The 14,039-nt window shown below is 38.7% G+C and overlaps 1 protein-coding gene across 3 annotated transcripts; it reads right to left on the bottom strand.

Annotated features, from left to right (window-relative positions):
• Nucleotides 1-954: 954 nt before the first annotated feature.
• LOC110099756 (plasmodesmata-located protein 2-like) lies at nucleotides 955-9,323 on the bottom strand. 3 transcript variants are annotated; one of them, XM_028693054.1, is made up of 4 exons: nucleotides 8,510-9,322; nucleotides 7,440-7,501; nucleotides 1,425-1,575; nucleotides 955-1,224 (listed from the first exon to the last, which is right to left on the bottom strand). In XM_028693054.1, coding segments are annotated over exons 1-4 (972 nt in total). In that variant the 5' UTR covers nucleotides 9,267-9,322; the 3' UTR covers nucleotides 955-1,222. The 3 variants fall into 3 exon arrangements, with proteins under 3 accessions (XP_028548887.1, XP_020682670.2, XP_028548888.1); XM_020827011.2 differs by lacking the exon at nucleotides 955-1,224 and adding an exon at nucleotides 7,243-7,257 and having other exon boundaries at nucleotides 1,433-1,575; nucleotides 7,394-7,501; nucleotides 8,510-9,323; XM_028693055.1 differs by lacking the exon at nucleotides 955-1,224 and having other exon boundaries at nucleotides 1,433-1,575; nucleotides 7,394-7,501; nucleotides 8,510-9,321.
• Between the last annotated feature and the right edge of the window lie 4,716 nt (nucleotides 9,324-14,039).

Genomic DNA, 14,039 nt, shown 5'->3' with positions numbered 1-14,039 from the left:
GACGACAAAAGTGTATTCTTTGACAGCCATTGTGCTTCGTTCTTGGGGAGCAAACTAGAAAGATGAACTTGAATAGGGAGAGAGTGAAAGAGTGGATTTGAGAGGGGAGAAGATCCTTGAGGAGGATTTCAAGGGAGTGTGGAGGGAATATTCACACGGTTGCTCCGGCGAACAATTAATGCACTTCTAGTACATCGCGATTCAAAGGGTCGTCTTGAAGGGAGTTTTGGCGGAAGAAATATATCTTTGGTGTCAAAAGAATCGTGGCTACTCCGCCGCACCTCGGGAAGGTGAAAGATGATTTCTGTACAGGCTTCTCCGCCTTGCTAGTGGGGGCAAAAGGAGAGTTCACTTATTTGTCTGGTATTAGCTACAATACTCGAAGCGGTGCCTCCGGGAGTGGACCGTAGTCAAGTTTGACAAAACACTATAAATATATGATGCTGTTCCATTTTCTTATTTTTCCTTACGCATTTAAATTTCATTGCAAGTTGTTTACTCTTATTCGAAAGCTTTATTTATTTTAAACTTAAAATTAACTGCATTAATAATTAAAAAAAGTTTTTCTAAAAATCCAAAGAGTAGAAGTATAATTTTTTAAATTACCAATTCACCCCCCCCTCTTGGTTAGCCTTGTGACATTTAATTAGGCTTAACATCCTAATTCATATTGAACGAGTTTCCAACAATTGGATGGAGACTCAACAGAATTGCAAATAGTCGAATATAATTCGGTTGGAGATGATCTTAGTACCCACATGTTGGCAACTAAGACTTTCGAAAAGCCATTCAATTGCTTTACGATAAGAAAATAATTAGTAAAAAAATAATATATTTAGAAGATAATTTTTTTTATCATTCCTTAACAAATTATTATTTGAAATTTTTTTAAAAAGCTTTAAAAAAAAGTATAAGCATATTATATTTAACAACAAACATCGACCTTTGATAAAATAAAAAAAAATCTCATAAAAATATAAAAATTTCGAAGCAGAAAGATGTCAAAGTGCTGCTTCCATGTCAATTTCAATTTACAAGAAATCTCTCACAAATTTTCCTTCCACAATTTTATTTTAAAGAAACGCGATGAATCGTCGTAGCTATACATCCATTATTTCAATTGCTTCCAAAATATTAACATCGAACCTTCTTTGCCAATAATATATACATGAGAACATTTTCACAGTTAAAATCCCATCAATCTCTCACTACGCCTTTTCGTCTCTGTAAAAAGAGAGATATAATAAGCAAGAAATTAGTCTGTGCAGAGACTGAATGCAGAATATCATTCGGTGACCAATCAGAATGCGCCACATCAACGGTACTGAGCGAAAGGATGACATGGCACATTCTGATTGATCTCCGGACGGCATTCGATGTCGGCACAATATAATTAATCATAATAAGCAGAGTGCATCGCTTACAGTTTGTCCAAATTGGGAGAACCAAATGCTTTTCCTTATATCCTCTCAGTTCTCTTGATGATAGATAACTCCGCATGGCTGATGAAAATCGCCGAAAGCTTCCTGTCTCCCGCATGAAATTCATGCTTTCAGCAGCAAGGACTTCAGAAATCTGGAAAAAGCCATAGAAAACAAATAAAAATATAAACTTCTGTGTCAGTTAGAAGATTCCAGATCATAGGTGATCAAAATTTGGCATCATATAACAGTGACTCAAAATTGTGACGATTCATGGGAGGCACAAGCCGTTTGATTCAATATAAACATCAACATCAATGTTACTTGTTAGGGTGTATGGAACAATAGGGACCAATGTTGGGCTTTATATAGTAAAATAATTGACTCCTAAGTATTTGTTCATGGTAAGCCTAAAATATACCGGATTTGAATTTGTTTGTCTGGTTGGAAGGAAATCAAAATGCAAAGATATTTTCAAACTAGTTCAAACTTGATTAAAAAAACATTTGAGCATGATTTAAACCTATTTCAAACAAAGTTTTGAACTGTTATGATGGTCCATCAATGCCTACCCCTAAATATGTCTGTCAGTCCAATTGATATCTACCCCCACACGCTAAACTGGTCCTATTGATAGCTTCCCCAATGAACTCTATCGCAATTTCCTCTTATCCTTCACAAGTAATTGACTTCATTGACGTATTTCCCAATGAATTCAGTTGCAAATCCCCTTTCCATTCACATTTCGCGAGCCTCGTCAATTCCTTCCCCATTGAGCTCCATCATGAACCCCCTTCTCCTTCATGATAAGGAAACCTGATACCCGCTACAGCTTATGTATAAGTCGGCTCCCTTTACCATATGGCTGCTCCACTATTGCTGACATTCTATGTCACTATCAAGGTGGACCGTCTGATCTCTGCCAAAGGATCATGTCCATTAATCTCTAACTAACTTCTCCTTATATACGGGTGTAATGAACTTTGAATCGTTAAGGAAGATGAACAGTAATTGTGCTGCTATCCAGTTCTCTGGCTGTTAATTCTCTTGTTTTCAACTGTTATCTTCTTGCAGGTTTAGCGACGACATTCAACATGGTATCAGAGCTGTAGGTTTGCTTCTCCTGCTATTGCTGCATCGAATGGTGCATCTGTTGCTCCTGAAGTCAGTATACCTCCTCAACTAAAATTTTTCATGGCCAACGTGAAAACCATGGTTACAGTACAGCTTACTACTGATAATCATTTAATATGGAAGTCGCAGCTATTGAAGTTATTTACAGCTAACAACTATGAAGGTTATATTACTGGCGCCACTGCAAAACCTTCAAAACAGATTCTCTCGTCTGATGGCTCCGTGACTGTAAATCCTCTGTTTCCAACATGGATGCTCATCGACCAACATTTGGCATCAGCCATTTACTCCATTGTATCCGCGTCCTTACTACTTTACATTCTTAACCTGGAATCCACGCACCAAATCTGGACGACATTAGAACTTCGTCTACAATCGACTCATCGATCCAGGTTACTTCAACTCAAAAACGAGTTGCATCAATTGCAACTCGGAGATAAAACGATGTTTCAGTACCTAACTGACATCAAGGCAAAGGTCGATACCATAGCTGCTTCTGGCTCATCCATTGATACTGAAGATATCATACTATACACCTTGAATGGGCTCCCTGCCTCATACCAGTCTTTTAAAGCTGTTATTCGCAATCAGCTGCAGCCAATTTTTCTTAATGATTTCTATGCTCTGCTTTGTAGTGAAGAACTTCACATTTTATCAGATTCTAGACGCGAGGTCACTACAACTCCCGCTACAAATTCCAACTATGCCTTAACTGCAACTCGTGGATCCTATCGAGGAAGAGCATCTAATTATCGTGGTCGTTCATCTGGTCATGGCTCTGCCCGATCGTCAGCAGGAAGATCACCATCTTCTCACGGTGGTCGTCGACCTCGCCTCAATGTAGACTGCCAGATCTGTGGGAAATCAGGTCATTCAGCTATAGCGTGCTAGCACAGACATGACTCTGCCTACAATACAGCTCCACAGACGTATGTCACAACTGATACGCCTCAATCCGCTGATTGGTTTATGGATTCAGGAGCTACAGAACACCTAACCACCAACCCAGCTCACCTACAAAACATACAACCATACCAAGGATCATCTCAAGTCCACGTAGGTAATGGGCAGCAACTGTCCATTGCTAATAGCCGGCCAAGGTCTGCTTCCCACACCACACCGTAAGCTGCATTTAACCAAAATATTACATGTACCAAATCTGTCTCACAATTTGCTTTCTATACAGAAGCTTACTAATGATAATTCCTGTTTTGTGCAACTTGATGCTCATGGATTTGCCATCAAGGATTCTCGGACCAACAAGCTACTTCTCCGATGACCCAATCATCTTGGACTCTACCCAATTAAGCTTTTCCACACTCCAACTTTTCCAGGACAGCCTACATCTACTACTGCGTTCGTTGCTATTCCTACATCCAAGTCGTTATGGCATCAACGGCTTGGTCATCCTTCCATCTCCACCCAACAGCATCTATCTAATGTGTTGCCATTTAGTATTAGTATTAGGTTTGAATCTATTCAATGTAATGCTTGTGCTCAAGCTAAATGTACTAGACTTTCCTTTTCGTTATCTAGCTCTATGTCAAAGCAATGCTTAGAACTTGTTCACAGTGATGTATGGGGGCCTTTCCCTACTCTATCAATGCAATCTTATCGTTTCTATGTTACTTTTATCGATGACTATAGCCGCTATACTTGGGTCTATCCTCTTCATCACAAATCTGAAGTATTTTCTACGTTTCTAAAATTTCAACAACTTGTAGAAAAACAATTTCACACACCCATTAAAACTCTCCGAACTGATGGAGGAGGTGAATACATCAATAATCACTTTCAAACTCATCTCCTTAAGTCTGGCATCGCTCATCAAGTGTCTTGCCCATATACACCTCAACAAAATGAGATTGCTGAACAAAAACATCGTCATCTCCTAGAGACTGTTCGAGTTTTACTCTTTAATGCCAATGTGCCATCCAAATTTTGGGTTGATACACTCTTCACTGCTGTTTACCTAATAAATCGTTTACCCTCACCTACCACTATGCACATTTTACCATATGAACTATTATACAATCGGTCTCCACATTATACTCATCTTCGTATATTTGGATGTCTCTGTTATCCCTGATTTCCTACTCATTTATCCCATAAACTTGCCCCTCGCTCCACCCCATGTATTTTCCTTGGGTATGCTTCTCAATCTAAAGGATACAAATGCCTTGACTGGATTTCAAACAAGGTCTACATTTCTTGACATGTTCATTTTTATGAAACTAATTTCCCTCTTCGCACTACTACCACTATCGTGCCCACTATAGAACATCCTTCCTCTCATACAAACTCAAGTTCCCAAGTTATACCCTCCACCTTGTACCTATTTCAACCATTCTGTCAAATTCTCAAACAACATCTATACCAAACCCAACAACAACCTCCACATCACCTGTATCCTCATCTCATACTACAACTTCTACGTCAACTCCCACTTCCTCATCAGCTGCTCTGCCTTCCATTGATCAACCTACTTGCCCCGTTCCTCTCATGCACTCCATGATTACAAGAGCACAAACAAGAAATCTCAAACCGAGACAAATTTTAGACCTGCAAACCACTGTTATACCCACTAATCCTACGGGATTTGTGCAAGCCAGCCAGCATTCTGCTTGGCATGAAGCAATGAGTTCTGAATTTGAAGCACTTCAACAGCAAGACACTTGGTTACTAGTTCCATCTAATCCTAATATCAATATTTTGGGCTCAAAATGGCTATTCAAAACCAAATTCAATGCTGATGGCACCATAGTTCGCTACAAGGCACGTCTTGTGGAGCAAGGTTTTAAACAAGAGTATGAATTGGACTACCTTGAAACCTTTAGTCCTGTAGCCAAGTTCCCTACAAGTCACATTCTCTTGACCGTTGTTGGCCAATTCTACAACTTGATGTTTCTAATGCTTTTCTGCATGGCCCTCTTCAAGCTGTTGCCTATATGAAACAACCATCGGGTTTTGTTGACAAACAATTTCCCAATCATGTTTGTCTCTTGAAAAAGGCAATTTATGGTCTTAAACAAGCACCCCGTTAGTGGTTCTCGACATTCTCGTGCTATCTGATTCAGTATGGGTTTCGTTCGAGTTTAGCTGACCCGTCTCTGCTTCTATTTCATCACAACTCAAATACAGCTGTATATCTTGGTGTATGTTGATGATATACTGCTTACAGGAAACTCTCCTATTGAAATTGATAAATTGCTCTCTGCATTACACTCCCGCTTCTCCATGCGAAACTTGGGTCCAGTAAGTCAGTTTCTTGGCTTACAGATTACCTACTTATCCAATGGTCTTCAACTGGCACAATCTAGATATGCTACATCTATTCTACATAAAGCAGCTATGGTGGACTGCAAACCGGTAGGCACTCCTCTACCGACCAAATTCTTACATAATGTTGAATCTGATTCGATCTATGAACGACCTGAACACTATAGACAAATCACTGGAGCGCTACAATACATGACGATCACACGTCCTGATCTTCTCTATGCTGTAAACTTTTTATGTCAACATATGCATCGTCCGCTCCAGTATCATTACAACTTACTTAAATGAGTTCTTCGGTATGTGAAAGGCACATTATCTCTTGAATTGCCCATTCAATCTTCCTCACTTCAGTTGACCGGCTTTGCTGATTCTGATTGGGCTGCCGATTATCTTGATCGTCATTCAATCACGGGCTACTGTGCCTTTTTGGGCCACAATCTTATTTCCTGGACAGTTAAAAAGCAATCCTCAGTAGCTCGGGCTTCGGTTTATCTACAGCTTCCTGCGATCTAATCTGGCTACGTCATCTTCTTGCGGAGTTTCAGATTACCTAGTCAGCACCGACTAAACTCTACTGTGACAATGTCTCTACTTTCGCCTTGGCCACTAATCCTGTTTTCCATGCTCGAACGAAGCACATAGAGAATGATGCCCATTTCATCAGAGATTACATTTGGTCACAGCTTCTTTCAATTCATCACATTTGCTCCCAAGATCAGCCGGCTGATTTGTTCACTAAATCTCTCAGTTCTGCTCGCCATACGCAGTTACGACACAAGATAACAATCCAGGCACCTATTGTTACCTTGAGGGAGGCTGATAAGGAAACCTGATACCCGCTACAGCTTATGTATAAGTCGGCTCCCTTTACTGCATGGCTGCTTCACTATTGCTAACATTCTCTGTCACTATCAAGGAGGACCGTCCGATCTCTGCCAAAGGATCATGTCCATTAATCTCTAACTAACTTCTCCTTATATACGGGTGTAATGAACTTTGAATCGTTAAGGAAGATGAACAGTAATTGTTCTGCTATCCAGTTCTTTGGCTGTTAATTCTCTTGTTTTCAACTGTTATCTTCTTGCAGGTTTAGCGACGACATTCAACACTTCACACATTGTCAATCTCATCGATACCCTTCACCAAATAGCTCAGCCGCACGCTATTAATCTTGTTGATGCCTTCCCCAATGAGTTTTATCACGAACCCTTCTTCCAAGCCCTCATAATCATGTTCTCCTTCTCACATGTTGTTAATCCTTCTATTTTTAGGTCTCTTATGCAGCATCTCATACTCTCCCACCAATCCATAGACCATGCCTCAATTTGAACCAAGGTTTGAACTTTGGTTCAAATAAATGTTCAAATCAAGTTCGAACAAATGTTTGAAAAAGTTTCTGATGACTTACGAGTGAATAACCGTTCTGCAAACACAAGACTTGTCCCTCATTAGCAATAGATTCATCCAAAAGAAACATTCAAGCATATTTCTTTAAAAAGAAACATCCAGAACATCCCTTTCTTCTCAGAGATCAAGTTAGTTTTTTCATGAAATCTCACCATCTTTCTTTTTCAATATGCTTCTGGCAAACAGGAGGCAACTGACCAGGAATCCCAGAGCTGCAGCTCCTCCCACCACTATGGCAACCGTCTTCCCTGTGTGCTGACCTGAAGCAAAAAACATAAATGAATATTCATATTTTCATGTATAAAGAATAACATGCAAGTTTCCTTTTTTGTGATTTGATGGAAATCAAAAAGTCATGTGAAAAATGTACAGTATTCTATTTAACCGACAAGTTTCAAAACCTTCACATTTGTGATACATAATTATTTATTCGGAGAAATGGACACAACAGAGATATCTATTAACGAAAATATGAGAAAATATTTCCCAAAAAAAATATGAGAAAAGGATTCAGCAATGTGGGCCTATGTGGAGGTCACAGGCCAAATGCGGAAGTACGAGAATCGGCTGAAAGAAAAAATATATATTTTTTTTTTTTGGGAATATCCGTGCGTGATGGATTAAAGTATAAAGGGATATTGACACGGATATTCCCAAAAATTTGTTCCAGTTCATGGAGTTTCGGTGGTGGTGATCGTACAGAGTCACACTGTGGGATCCCACCCAATGTGTTTTTGCATTCGGATGGCCCGAATTTGGACCTTAAATTAACTTAAAATGACAGTGTAGCTAAAATTTGCTTGTTGAAATTCAATTCATTAGAAATGGAATTGCAAGCAATTAAAGAAGAAATCCCAAAACAAAAATCACAATCTGTTACTGAAAAGGACATTTTTTAATGAATCAGCAGAACACGGGGTCATTAAGAATCTAACTATTCTAGATCAGAAGTAGAAAGCTACAGATCCATAAAAGGGAGAGAAAAACTTTCAATTCATTAAAATTGAACAGAACCAACAAAACCGAAAGGGCAATTCAAAACAAAGATTCCCAGAAAACTTTAAAACAGAGATAAAAACACACATTAAAAGCGAATTGGCTTATACAGAAGCAGAACAAAGATAACCCACATGGGAATCCAAATTATAAATTCTCAGAAAACTTCAAAAGTTAGAGGTAAATGGTATAGAATGTGTCCGAATCGATTGCGAGTATAAAAAGCCCATTTACAGAAAAAGGATAAAAACCAGAAAGTCCCCAAATCATACCTCCTCGTCCTCCCCCTCCATCTTCGCCGCTTCCGCCATTGGGAACTCCATTAGGGTAGTAACTATAGCTAATATAGCACTTATCGAGGTATAATTGGCCGGAGCTAGCGCCGCCACACTCGACTTGCGATTTCTGAACCGCTTGCTCAACGCACTCACCGCAATCCGCCGAAGAGAGATCTCCCTGGCACTGCGCCATGGCGTACACAGACTGGTAGCTAGTGGCGTAGAAACCACCGCCGGCGGTCACCCCGCTCTGCAGTCTCGAGAGCGCCGTATCCCTCTTCTCCTCAAACCCTTCCCCTCCTCCATCCCCCGATCCGCACGTCTTGTAAAGCATCTGCGTGCTAGAGACCTGCGGGAATCCGGCAATTTCGTAGAGCGCATAGCATCCAGCGAGCTGAACACGAGCGGCGACGGTATCTCCGCAGAATAAGCTCCACATGGAAACGGCTTTAGCAACGCAGGAGGAGCAATCGGAGGAGGAGAGATCGCCGCGGCATTGAAAGAGGGCAAAGAGTGATTGGCCGGAAGATGAGGTTTTAAAGAATTTGCTGTTCGAGGATTGGGAGACCAAGGTGGACGAGAGGGAGGATAGGGTTTGCTGGGCGGTGGCACCGTCGCCGGAGAATTGCTGGTTGGCGCAGCCCTTATAGATGACGTCGAAGATGGAGGTGGCAGAGGAGCTCGTGGTGAGGTAGAGGAGAGTGAAGAGAGTTGCAGGTAAGATGAAGATTGTGAGAGTGGATAAAGCCATCTAGGTTTTCGGTTTCACTCAGCTTGTCTCTCTATCTTCCCTTTGTTTTGTAAATATTTTTCTAATTTTTTAAATCTCATGGCTTGATAGGGTTATTCATGTTTCTAAAAATTGGGTCGAGTCAGTCAGTTCGACTGGTTCAATAGTTATGACCGATCTAATTCATCTTAAAAAACAATTTTATATCAAATCCGACTGAACTAATTAGAACAAACGGTTCAACTGAAGAGCCGTTTCGTGCGACTTCGAAACTCGCTCGAATTGAGCGGGTTAGAAATCCTTCGCCCGAAATACTGCAAGAGCGAGAGCCACTGACCCCGACTTCGAAACGGATCTCAATTTTTTTTTTGAACTAATTGGTTCAATTGGTATCCTCTTTAAATAGTTAAACAAATTAATTTAATAAATTTAATATAAATATTACATATAATATTATACTTAATAAATTTATTGAAATTCAATATATTTTTTATTTTTAATCATCATTAAAAGCAAATAATTATCATTTGCCAAAATAGCTTTTGCCCTTACATTTTCCAAGAGAATGTATGTGGTAGTGACAATCTTAATTTTAAAATCTAATTAGACCAGTTGGTCCGATCGATTCAGCCATAGACGAATCATATAATCGGTCTGAACCATCTTGTGGCTATGTAACTTTTTATGAATAAAAATTCAAAAATTTCACAAATAACACTAGCTCATACTTCTCCATGATACCATTACATAGAAAGAAGCACCCTCCTGCAATTTATTAGGGGTGTCGATTTTTGACTCGACCTGAAACACGACCCGATTCAGACCCTGAAAAGTCCGGGTTAGGGTCAACCCGGACCCAAAACGGGTTGGGTTCGGGTTGACCCAGCAACCCGAAATTGACACGAAAACTCTTATTTGACTCGGAAACCCTAGATTGACCAATTTTTTACCTGATATTGACCCGAAAATCGAAGATTGACCCAATTTTTGACCCAAGAACTAGCAATTTTAGGTCAACTTCAGGTCATTCGTGTTGGGTCAGGTTGACCCGGACCCGAATCGGGTCGGGTTTGGGTCCGGAAACCTGACCCATTTTTAAAAATGGGTCGAGTTCAAGTTGACCCAAACAGTGTCGAGTCAGTTACGAGTTCAACCCAAACCCGACCTGTTGACCCGTATTAACGCCCCTACAATTTATACACAAAGTAGCCACTGCCTCTGATCTTATATCCTTACCATCCATTACTAACTAATAGCCCTCATCTACTATTGGTATCATAGAGAAGTACTGAACTCCCAATAGAGTAGCCACATTTCAAATTGGACTATTGCAAGGTATATAAAAGAAGAAAATAACCATTATGATTTACAAATTAAAGCTCTAAAAGTTTCTCCCATAAAAAAATCCTTCCGTCTAAGTTCTCCCACTTCCCCATTTGACATCTTAAAAAAAAGAACTTTAAAGAAGAATACAAAAAATAATAATATAAAGTCATAAATAATACAAGCAAACATAAATACTCAATCATCCAAAGGGATCTTAAGCGGCATATAAAGAGCAATGAATGTAGTCCTACTGGCTAAACTTTCTTTAGAACATGCTATATCTTTATTATGCTAATGTTACTGCTAACTTTAATAGTCTTGTTTCAATAATCATAATATCAAAAATAGCAAAGCAAATTATAAAAATTATATGAATAAATTTTATAATATTTCAAAATAAATTTAAAATTTTTATAATTATAATCACCTTTTATACTACTTTTGTGTTCTTTTTTTGGGTAATTGAGGGTGAAGCACATTCATTAATATAAGAAGATAATTACAATGGATAGCCAAAAGAAAAAAAAAAAACAAGTCATTGCATCATTGACTTCAAGAGTGATGAGTTATAGCAAAAAGAATGTAATAGTCCCAAAATAAACACCCAAGGGAAAAGATAACAAAAAAACAAGTAAAAGAAAAAAAAGGGGCTTGACTCAGTCATGAGACAAGAGAGTACGCTGCAAGTATATTCCTCGGTTGCTTAAGTGTCATACAAAGGCTGCATGATGACAAGTAGGGAGAGATCTCATTCATCATTATCCAACGGCTAAAACCAATTCAAAAAGGAGAGACATTCATGTCATATAAGCCAAGTGAAGAAATCAATTTTAATAAAGAATACCACATGCTTAAGTTAATGAACTGACCAAGGAGCAGATTTGTGTTGAATTACATTGGTGATAAGTCAAGATATCCACCCACCACTTCCAATAAAATTAGAAAGAGAGACTCCCAATTGAGTTTTAATAGTAACAGAATACTCAAAGTAGATTTTAGCTTAAGCCTTTCCCAGTACATTAGGGATCTCAAAGCAAACAGATCTTACCACTATCATGCACTTTATAGGTAATGTTAGGTCTCATTGCATAAGCAACTTTTGTAATATTAACCCAAGAAGCAAACCCTTTAGAAACTTTCGGATCCCAGAAATGCCCATAAATCACCCTTCATCATGCAAACTATTGGAATGAATACAACAGTAGATGAGAGAGCAGAAAAATGCAAATACAAGTGTAGGGATGGAATGTAGTCCAATGCTACCGAGCTTCTTAGGCTTGCACATGTTAGCCTAAGACTAAATAAAGTTTTTTGGCATAAATATTACCATTATATAGGAATCTTGAATAGGTTTTGGAAATGAGTTTGTAGCAACTTTTAGTAATAATGGTTCCTTGAATCCAATATGCAGTGGTCTTTAAGATTATGAATTTTAAGAATTGCAACCTTCAAATGACAGGGATTCGGCTTTCCATCCATCTAATAACATTTCATGTTTGCTCATGAGAGGGTTAAAACTAGTGATATGGATCCTGTTAGTGGAAACATGTTAGCCTAGGTAGGTAAGAGTTCTACACAAGTGTTTTAAATATGAAGCATATTAGAGAATAATTGACGGTCTTGCGAGTTTTAAGAGAAGATGATAGTTCTTTTACATGTGTAAGTGGAAATACCACTCAAGTCTTTGAAATAGGTTAAGATATCTTTTAGGTTCATTATATTATGATAGTTTCTCTTCCAAAAAATAAGTAAATTGTTAGCATACCTAAAGTGGGAAATATGGAAGTTGCCCATTTGAATGCTAGTGAAGGCATGAGGGGAGGAGGTAGAGTCAAAGAGGTCTGAGAGTCCATCCATAATAAAAATCTAGTAGAATAGGTAAAGGGATGGTGGACATCCTTACCTAAGTCCAGAAGAACAACTGCAGAAGTCCTTAAGATTTTCATTAATATACATAGATAAATGCACATTATTTATGCATGTTTTAACCCAAAAAATAAATGATGAAGGAAAACCTTTTTTTTGTATTCTCTAACTCCGATAATCCCTAGAAACAGTATCAAAAGCTCTGAAAATATCCAACTTAGCACAAAAGAAAGCCTTCTTTTTCCTACACCTGAATTCACTAAGCAATTCCTTAGCCAAAATAATATCATCAGTTAAAATTTTGTTATGAATAAACCCAACTTGACTAGCATGAATGATAAAAGGCATAACAAGCTTGAGTCAAGAGGCATGATTTTAGCAATGATTATATAGTAGGGATTGTATAGAGAAATGGGCCAATAGTCATTTATGTTGATGGCATGAGTGCTTTTAGGAATTAATATAATAGTAGCCTTAGAATTATAGGGGTTAACCTTATTCACTTAAATTTTATTTAAAATTCTCTAAACACACTTGCTTGACTACTAAATTTTGGATCTTCAAATTTTATCTTTGTATACTTTATCCATTTGAATGTATTTCCAAGTTGAAAGTGGACCGAAATTAGTCCAATGAAATAGAACATCATCACCACAATTGTTACTACTCATTATATTAAAAAATATACTTAATAAATCATTAGATGATGCTAAATAAATTTTGATATTATCAAATCTTTAAATCACAATGATTTATAAGATCAAGAAGCTCTCATACTTCACTTCTTCTACTTAATTAGGACCAATCTAAAATTTCTCATAATTAATTATTATCTTTTTAGTTATTGATACGTCATCATAAAATTATATTGATCGGCATGAATCTCGAGGCAAAATCAAGTTGAAACCTTAAAAATTAAATCCGGGAGCATCCGAACTCCGATTTCAGTAAACTTACAATCAAACTGAGAGTCTCGAAAATACGAACCCAACGACACCAAATTTGACTCAATCCGGGCCCAAATGAGTCCAAATCAAGGACCCAAAGTGCTGTTGGAAGGTTCGAACCACAAATTGAGTTACCAAACGGTCACCGATTTTAACGAGCTTATAGTCAAATCGAACGGCTCGACGAGACAAATCCAACGAGCTCAAGATCGCTGAATTTTGACATCATTAAGACCTTCAAATGTCTGATGAACGGTCCATGATCAAGGGATTCAATATCGGCTGTCCATTCAAACCACTCCCGATCCGCCCATGATCTCGTACCTATTTATCGGTCATGCCACTCCAGAAATCTATATAGACCCCTCATTCTTCATTGAGAGGGGGGGGGGGGGGGGGGGGGAGGGGAGCGGGGTAGAGTTCATGCGGCTATAATAGGAAGAAATAAGGAGGCATTAGAAGTGAAGAGACTCCTCCTCAACCACCGCCGAAGTTCCGCCCGAACTCCAAATGACGCCGGAATTCTTCCCGATTTCCACGGGATGCCAGAATTCTACCCAACTTCCACGTGATGCTGAAATTCTTCCCAAGACAGAGTTCCCTCATGACGCCAAAACTCTGCCTAAGTAATGTCGGAGTTCTCTTCGGCCACCAA

The sequence above is a fragment of the Dendrobium catenatum genome, unplaced genomic scaffold, assembly GCF_001605985.2.
Source record: "Dendrobium catenatum unplaced genomic scaffold, ASM160598v2 fragScaff_scaffold_220, whole genome shotgun sequence".
Classification (NCBI taxonomy): domain Eukaryota; kingdom Viridiplantae; phylum Streptophyta; class Magnoliopsida; order Asparagales; family Orchidaceae; genus Dendrobium; species Dendrobium catenatum.
This window is presented reverse-complemented; position numbering and strand designations above follow the sequence as displayed.